General features: G+C 39.6%; 1 protein-coding gene across 3 annotated transcripts in view; it reads right to left on the bottom strand.

The window, feature by feature from the left end:
- Positions 1-370: 370 nt before the first annotated feature.
- LOC107266339 (semaphorin-5A) overlaps positions 371-9,423 on the bottom strand; it is a 44,242-nt gene continuing 35,189 nt past the window's right edge. For all 3 annotated transcript variants that reach the window (XM_025083596.1, XM_015736719.2, XM_015736718.2), the window contains 13 exons: positions 7,584-7,791; positions 6,920-7,125; positions 6,708-6,807; positions 5,635-5,834; positions 5,117-5,374; positions 4,749-4,976; positions 4,376-4,664; positions 3,729-4,095; positions 3,584-3,663; positions 3,173-3,499; positions 2,617-3,022; positions 2,329-2,537; positions 371-2,236 (listed from right to left, as the gene is read on the bottom strand). In XM_025083596.1, coding sequence (XP_024939364.1) covers positions 2,033-2,236; positions 2,329-2,537; positions 2,617-3,022; positions 3,173-3,499; positions 3,584-3,663; positions 3,729-4,095; positions 4,376-4,664; positions 4,749-4,976; positions 5,117-5,374; positions 5,635-5,834; positions 6,708-6,807; positions 6,920-7,125; positions 7,584-7,791 — 3,082 coding nt within the window. In that variant the 3' untranslated portion in view covers positions 371-2,032. The remainder of the gene's footprint in view (positions 2,237-2,328; positions 2,538-2,616; positions 3,023-3,172; positions 3,500-3,583; positions 3,664-3,728; positions 4,096-4,375; positions 4,665-4,748; positions 4,977-5,116; positions 5,375-5,634; positions 5,835-6,707; positions 6,808-6,919; positions 7,126-7,583; positions 7,792-9,423) is intronic.

The following is a 9,423-nucleotide window of genomic DNA, read 5'->3' as shown; positions in this document are numbered from 1 at the left end:
AGAAAGAAATGAAAATAGAAATAAAGAAGTAGAAAATTAAGGAATAGAGTTATAAGAGTGGAGAAGAAATGAAGAAAGAGATAAATAAGAAAGTGAAGAACGACAGATAAAGAAATAAGGAATTAAAGATGAAATAAATATAGAAGAAGTGGAAGGTTGGAAATGGATAAGAGGGGTGTTTCCAAGAGACCAGTATAGGAGACCGGCTCAAGGAGGAATGAGCGCTGCGAGTCCGGGCACTACCTTCAGCAACATATAAATTTTTATCCTTTGACGCTAACTTCCTGACGGTCATTTTGCGAGGAGCACTTTTCTTTAGTTCGGTCGCTCGAAACACAAGGTACTGAGGACAAAAAATGAATGACAATAATTTCGAAAAACTAAACCTCTTTATTAAAATTGTGGCCGAAGCGAAGTACAGGCAGATCTTGCGAAAATATAAAAATAAAATCTCGCCGTCCTTGACGATGTTGCTTGTATCTGTACTTGTCACGGGAATATGTAAGGAGAAAGGACAAAACAAAGTATATAATAAATGTATGTTACTACGTCACTTCCGGTTATTACACGTTATATAAAGCTACTAGGCTTACGCATTAGGCGACTCAATATGAGCCAATTGGGATGCAGTAAAATTAAATATAAAGATCTATGCTTTTCATGGGCATTCTTATCTTACTATCCGAACCATGAAATCAATTCAACCTCGAGATTGTCTATGGCGTAAAACGTAAAAAAAATGTCTCTCAATCTAGATTTGATTTCATGGCTCAATAATATATGGCTACAATGATGAATCTTAAGATTATTTCCGGGTGCAAAACACGATTAACTATTTACAATATTCCGTATCATGGCACTACGTCGTTTAATGGAAGCTCGAAATTATTTTCGGCGTATCACTATATATATACAGACGACCTTTTTGATTTCATGGCTTTTTCGGCTCCTACTACAAAAAGAGCTACCTGACGACCATTGACAGTCACGTGATCTTTGACTAATTTTCCAAAATCTCCTACACAAGCAATAAATTACGAATTAAAGAAAAATTCATCCAAAATATATAATGCGAGCTGTATAACACTGTTATTTTAATAAGTGTTTTTTTTAACGTCCCTGCTTGGATTGTTCATAACATTTTCAAATTATATATCCGATAGTGGCTTTAAAAAAATATAAAAAAAAGATCACGGAATTCGAATGGCGATCAAGGCGACATACAGTATCTCACTTAAAATTAAAACACATAACGAGAGTACACAAAATACTATGAGTACGTGAGAGAACTTTATACAGATGCGCGGAAATTTAAATGCCCAAGCGTTCGCTCCTCCTTCTTCTATTTACAGCGAAAGAATGAAAGAAAGTGAAGAAAATAAACTAAAAAAAAATTCATTCCAGTAATGAACATTCCTCTCGAAACCAAGATTTCGTTCGCGCTCATATAAAAATTTGTCTCGTAATCATGTGGGAGGCTAACATATCGACCCACGAAAAATTGCATAATCTCGTACATACATTGTTTTCTGATTTCATACTTCAATAAAATACTGATCCTTTTGTTCCTACTTAATTCATTTTGTTGTATACATTTGTTGTTGCTATCTCGTACACGTAGAGTTCTTTCGTTTATGTGGCAATTGCATTTCTTATTCTCATCTACGAGCTCTTGGCTCGGGATATTGAGCAACACCATTAAGAGCACTTATTAATCAAGATGCCAATTGTTATTAAGAGTTACTGACAATTTAACGCTCTGTCTTGTCAAGGTACTTATCAGTGGTCTCCGTACTTGAAAATTCAAGCAAAGTATTTCTATCCGCTGAGTTCAGAGACCTTTTCTAGTTAAACTTTTTGATACACTCAACTATCACTTAATATGAATTATTATCGCGGCCTACTCTTAATTAAGTAGAATAAACAAAGTGTTCATACTCTTAATGAACAAATGTGTAAAATTTGTGATTAAAAATAAAACATATATCTATTATAGTCAACGCTTATTACTATTGTGTTGAGTTTAAACTTTTCAATAATATTTGTCCTGATCCAAGTCGGCCCGAATATGCGGCTGACCATGACTGTTACGTTTCAGAGTTGCTGATTCGTAATCCAAACTTTTTGGATATAATTTTGGACTTCCCAGACCGTTGACGTTGGGATTGTTCTTAGTGCGAAGAGTTCCGTTTCCGTTGGTGCTTCCAGAGAAACTAGGCTGCCGTTTTGTATTTACCTGAAACCCAGAGATGTCACTTTGTTAATTGTTCACTAACAGGATAAACTGAATGCTCCACTTTCTTTGATAAGATTTCTTTGTCAACTTACCTCCTTGAGTGGAACCGTCACGTACGGATTTTGCTTGCTGATGTAATGAGGACTACCTGGTACACGTGGCTTCCGGCGTCTGACGTACAAGAAACACAAAATGGCAGTAAGCCCTAGACCAATTATAAAGCCGGCAATGCAACTTCCGACGACAGCGCCAACGGAAATACCAGCCTTCTCTACGCTGGTAGGAAGAGCACTTGCTATCTCTGCAAAATAATATATATATGAATGTATTTTAAATGACGATCGAATTAATTGTTGAAATTAATATTTTATTTTACTCACCATTATCCATCCAATCAGGATTACAGTCACGAACCTCCTGACTAGGTCCATGGCATACTCCAATCCCTGGTTGAAGCAGACATTGACGTTTGCGATATTGTTGGTCCCCGTCGCAAGGTGACCAACGACTCCAGTTGTCCCAACCGTGTAAACATTCACAACTGGGCATATCACAGGACTCTCTGGAGAAGCTGGTACCTTCGCAAGGTCCTGGTCCCAAGCATTCACGTCTTCTTGTACGATAACCAAGACCACAAGACGCCGAGCACGGCGTCCAATCAGTCCAACAGGACCATTGGCCTTCGTTGTCTCCGATTCCACTTCCGGTTCCACGACAAGCATGCACGTTGCATGCCCTTGTTTGCATCGGTGCTCCTTCACAGGGTTGCGAGTCGCACTGTCTGACCTAAACAACAAATAGAATACACAAATATGATCATCTGGTCACAATTTGTTACCGGCGTGTAAAAATTCCTGTATCAATTTTTCTTACTAAAATTAATAAGTCCAGCAAAATTATTTTCAAAGATAATGATGTTGACTAAGTCCAACTAACCCTATGCTGAGAGCCACCATTGCAGGGTCTATTACACGGAGACCAAGAGGACCACTCAGCCCATCCAGCTTCCAAGGTGGTGTCGATGTTTCCATTAGTTGGTCCCCGTAGACAAGAACCGTCGTTTCGACAGTAACGTTCTTCCTCTTTGGCAAGCTGAATTCGCAAACTTGAAGGATCATCTGTTTGAGCTCGGCAACTGAACCGGAAACGTTTCTCAGTATAGTCAACGTTTCCGGCTTGCGTGGTGGCGTTAACGGTCAGCCAGGGAGTCCAAGTGGAATATCTTCGAATCTCAGTGCACTGGTGAGTATTGCATTCTTCAATCTACCAGGATCATTAATAAATCAATTATAGTAATCAGAATTAAAGTTGATAATTTTCGTTTAAGCAGCTATTAATTAATTTTACCTGGAAGCTGCATCCCGAACATTCAGCCCCACCTTCTCTAGGCGGAGGGTTGTCGCATGTTCTTCTTCTTAGACGAATTCCTGATTAAACATAAAATTATGCTTTATATCAAATTTCATACGAAAGAAGATGTATTGGTACTTACCACCGTTACAAGGTCTTGAACAAACATTCCACGAGCCCCAGGATGACCACTGTCCGTTCTGTGGCGGTGGTGCAGCTTTAGCTGGTTTTGGACAGGGTGGTAAGTCAATGCAAATAATTTCGTCGTGATCGTGACCAACACAGATTCGACCACCGAATGCAGGTGCAGGATTGGTACAGGTACGTCTACGAGTCTTTATTGCAAAACCACAAGTTTGTGAACAACCCGACCACGCTGACCAGGTTGTCCAACCTCCGTGAACGGTACAATTCTGAACTCGGACCATCGATCCGACACAACCATTGCCACCATGTCGTGGTGGAGGGTTATTACATTCTCTAGTTTGGCACTGGCACGTGTCCACATTCTGAAATGAAAATTAAATTATCATTCAAGCACAACAGAAGAACGTCATGCATAGCAATAAATTATTTAATAATTTGATCATTATTAACACTGCACAAAAATTGCATCAATAAATATATGATACTTTTATTGCAAACAAAAATTTAATATTAAGATTGTCGATCGAGCAAGAAATAAATTGTATTTATCTTTGAATGCAAATACAACTCATATAACATTATTGAAATTTCTAGTATAATTATATGCGGTACAATAATACAGTGATCTATAAACAAACTCACTTCTGCATTTTCCATATGAGAATGCCCGTGGGAATGGAAATGCGTGGATGATTGTTCAGCTGTACCATGTTGACAAGGTAACCAGGAACTCCAAGCACTCCAGCCTCCATCAACAGGATCAGTAAGAACCGGGCATTTCGTCACTTCCTGAAGCCAATGGTTAGCAAGATAATTTTGACTCGGTGCTGGCGCACATTTCAAAAGGTGTTCATTCCATCCACAATATGGCTCCTGTGCATTCAGACAAGCTTGACGCCGCCTGTGTCGATGACACTGAGCAACAGGAATTCTAAAAAAAAAAAAAACCATAACGTGACAATGAAATATAATTAATTGTCCAATTTATATTATTACAGTAAATATAAATAAATACCTCAAGAGACCAGATTCCATTCCAACATAGAGACTTTGTCTGTCTTTCAGAAACTGTAGAGACATAGCCGGTGAGGGTAAAGGACCCCAGACTTCTATAATGCAAGTCTCTTGAGTTCTTGGAAGTACTGAAATCTTTTTAATAAGACCCGTTGTAGTTGCAACGTAAAGAACCGTCACACCGCGATGTAACTTTGTCGGTGTGACATCGACTGCAATATGAGTAAACCTGAAAAATAAATGCACCTCGTCAAAAGAAATTCAAACTTAACGAATTAAATGTCAGGAAATATTTCACAAATCCTCAATGTCCAATACGACATGAGGCATTTCGACTTTTATTGTTAAATTTATTAATTGTGATATAACCTTTCAAGCGTAACCGTGTACAGGGGCGTTATTGTGATCCCTTGAACTGCATCGTCCATCAATTGATATCTTTGATTGTCCATTATCTGATGAGGTGGAATATTCGAAGGTTGACCGCAATGTTGACGATTGTGATGTGAAACAGGTCGTTTCTCCCAGGCAGCCCCAATGTTTTCCTGATGCTTGAAGGGTCCGCTAAAAGCTGCAGCCACGGCAGACATGTTGAAGGCGCAAATAGCTGAGCCAGCGATGCCATTGCTAAAATACAATATCATCATGAGATTCGTGATACATTTTACCAGTGCGATAAAAGTTGAGTAACGTGGAGAAAATCTTATCAACGAACAAGATAAAATTATGTTGTTGAACTACAAACAATTTTATTTATATATTTCATTTTACCATATCTGCCGTGAATCCGTTTTCAGAGACAGCATGAAAAAATAAGTCTTTTGCAATTTTATTATCGATTTGACGTCTTATCTTTGAAGACTGATATTATATTTATTTTCGCTTACATGGGTGTGGCGAAGGTTGCATAAATGATGCCTTCTTCCGGAAGATACACAGCACCCTGAATTTCATCATAATAAAACGGAAACTCCCCAGGCAAGGAACAGTTGAGTCGAGCCTTGCTGAATGTCGACCAAGTATCTTTCATCAAAGTCTGACCGCCTTGATCGTTCTTACAGACTCGAGCGATCCTCGAGTAAATTTTCTAAGACAAACCAACCACAACAAGAAACAATAAAAGTTTGTACAAGGGCGACAAAAAAACAACTACAAAAATTGCACATAAAACAATTGCATTATACTTGAACAAACGCAAAAGAATTCCAAGCGTCAAATAAAATTTGAATATACAACTATGTAGCAAATAACGCAAAACATTAAATTTCGAAACTATATATAATAATAACCGTTGTGTTATTAAGTGAACTGCGATGTAAAAAAATTAACCTGACAGAGCGAAGACGCGTGGAGAACACATTATTACGTTGCTAGTTGCCAGCGACTCGAATAAAAAAAAAAGATCTTAAAAGTAAACGTCAGTGGATTAGGGTTCATTCTCATACAGCGAACAGCCTGGCAGACCCGCCAATTATCTATACGCGAGGACGAACGCTTCCAAGCGCTTCTTTTTTTTTTAATGGCTTCCTTTTTCATTGCTTAGCGGAACGCCAACCGCATTCTCAGCTGAGCCAAGTAATTGCGTGGAAATTATGTAATTGCTTTTTGCAAGAGTCGAGCAGCCTTCGCTAATTTCGTTCAAGATCGTCAATCCAGTGACCAGAGGGCCCGCGGGCCAAAAAATAAAATTAAAAAAAAATAGTAACAAGGCATCCCGTACGGCATTAATAATTTTTCCACCGGTATCACATTGCCAATTTTACAAAATATCTCTCGCATTCTTGTTACACTTCAATATTTACAGCTCGAAGAATTCTAATCCAATAATAATAAACCTATCGCGTTCTCCAGTTGCGTAATCGCTTTCTCAGGAACCATTCAACGTTATGTTCTGCAGTGACGCCAAGTCCAACGCAATTTTTTTACCAATATAAAACCACCTCGATCCATATGTCTATACCTTGCCGCAATTTATATACTCGACGGCGACTTCACGGAACAGGAAGTACACGTGGTCCTCGGTCTCGAAGCTTCCCACGAATTGCGGATCATTGAGCCATCTGTAAAAAAAAAAAAGAAAAATAATAATTTATCAATTTCAAAAAAATTTCTATAAATCCCACCAATGTGCGGTATCCTCGTAATTAAACTTACACAATTAAATCCACTTACCTCGAGTCGTATTGATGCGTTCGCAAATTAGGCGAAGCCAGTGTTCTGTATATCGCTGGATCTGCACCAGAAAAGTCAGTTGGCGCACCTGCAAAGAGTCCTCCGCTAGGGCCCCTGGCCAGCAAAGCCGTAACGTTAGCATGCGGAGAATAAGGGCACATGGCCACGCCCGAGACCCTGCTGGTGACTTTGTTTATGTTCTCGATCTGGAAATAATATAAAAATGTAATGATCAGCAGCGAATAATATATTTTTTCAAAAAATTATTCGATTGATTTATAAAATGCAAAATCGTGATGCTTCCTGGTATCGTCACGTAAACGATACTGTTAACAGCTCGTTTGAGAGAGTAATGATAGGAGATACACCCAACTGTAGGTAGGTAGTTAATACCTAACGGCTTTTAAAGCTGTCCCGCCCCTCGTTATCTTTTATTTTTACTTTTCTTTATTTTCCCTTTTTCTCCATTAAGACAGCCTTTCGCCTCGGACGTTTGCCAATTCACATACAATCGAGTTCGCCCTGTTATTTCCAGGAAGACTTCGATTTTCAAAAATCACAAATACGTCTGTACGTATACATTTATACGATTATAGTCGTTGTACACGACTATTATTTTGAAAAAAAAAAAAATTTTTTTTTTTTTCTATTTCAATTCACTCACCTCTCTCCACGTGCAGAGCGGACTGAATGCATTGGTACCGCAAGTGAAGAGACTCTTTCCGTTGCTCAAAAGCACCTTGATGTAATTATGACAATCCTGTGCACTTTGACCCTTGTCCTGACACACCGATGCTTTCTCCGGCGAGGCCGTCCAAACGGCACGTTCCAAAGGCGTCAGTGAATCCAAAGTCAGACGATATAGGGTGTCCCTGAAGGAAAGTAACAAGAAGCAAAAAGTCAGTGACATAAATATTAATGACTGCGAAAATATTATAAAATTCATCCAAAGACCGATCCGTCCGGATTACGTCGAGTTTGTATCGAGAACAAAGAAATTTTGTGCGCGCGTATCTTGTTCACGATACAATATTGTCATTGTTCGTCAGTCATATCTCGGTTCCATTGTTCGTAAAATGTGTCCAGGGACGAACATAGCCTTTCTAAAGCCTGTTGCCAACTAGTTCAGGTGGACCTTCGGGAATCGATATACTTAAGCTCGATTATCATTCGCCTCAGGTACCGATTTGTGGATGCGGCATAAATAAATCAGTCAGTGAATATCTGCAACCCACTCAACCACACGGAACCTGTAAACTGACCGGCTATATGTATATACATATATAGACAAGAGTGGGCAGCACGGCGCGCGCGCAGACTGACCAACCGGTGCAAAGAGTGTAAACTGCATAAAACCGTGAAAAAGTTGGCGTCGCGACGACAAATAAATAATAAATAATCAACCGGTAAGATAGCCGAGTAGCCATAAGCGTAGAAATACCAAAGTAAAATATAAAATGAAAACATCATATATACGAAGCATCAATGTTCATAAGGTAAAGGCAATTGGAATTGGGTGAGCGACCGGTTACCGTTTCTTGCACTTAATAACGACCAATTACTAATTTTTTCATTCGACTCAAGTCCGACACGCATGATGGCCGACGGAGTTTACAAGCTGGAGACAGGCTCGACGCGACACCCCCGTAATTGCACTTAGCCAAGAGCGAACTTGATTCGCTTGGTTTTATTTTGTATCTATGAAAAAAAAGGGCTGCCAACCTTCCCCCCCCTCCCCCGGAATCGCCTCGTTTCCATGCAGAAACTCGTACGGCCGCGTAATGGCGCCTACGTGGGCGACCGGATCACGATAGTTCGACTCCAATTATTCCAATGCGTATTTTCATTTGGAATCTTTGATTATTTATTTATAGACGCAAAAGCCGATACAAGAACGAGTTAACATTTATAAGAATTTCAGGGTTGATATCTTTTTTCTCCACCCCCCTATCGTACCCACGATACACATTTGCACAACATTCGAGGTAGACTTGACTGGTTTGTCATTTGAGGTCATCCAATTGTTTGTCAAGCTTCATGAGAATCGGCCTTACTTCAGGCTCCGATTCCGTCCAATTTAGCTGTTAAGCTGCCACCACAAGTGAGACGTGGACCTCTCGGAGTCACATTGAAACAGATTACTTCCTGCTCACTGAAAACATCCTTACGCTCGATTATACGGTCGCTATCGCAGCGTCAAGAATTCGAGCGCTTACGAGTCACGTATTCAACGGTACAACAACAACAACAACAACGCGACAGCGTATAAAAGTTTTGACTCGTCGTCAAAGTACGTGTCAATCGTAAAGTTCGAACAAAAGTATTTGTCGTACAAGAACTTGTACGAAACAACAAATATATTTTCGTCGCGATCAACGATTGGTGCTTGCGATTCCAATGAAAACTAATACAAAGTATCGTCCAACCGTGTGATCAACTTCCAATTGGTAAAATTGCACGTGCCATTTGCGACACAATAATTGAAACGGCGAGCGGAGCCCCCG

This window comes from Cephus cinctus, unplaced genomic scaffold (genome assembly GCF_000341935.2).
Source record: "Cephus cinctus unplaced genomic scaffold, Ccin1 Ccin1_scaffold0307, whole genome shotgun sequence".
NCBI classification, from domain to species: Eukaryota; Metazoa; Arthropoda; class Insecta; order Hymenoptera; family Cephidae; genus Cephus; species Cephus cinctus.
Note: the sequence above shows the minus strand (reverse complement) of the source record. Positions and strands in the feature narration are given on the sequence as shown.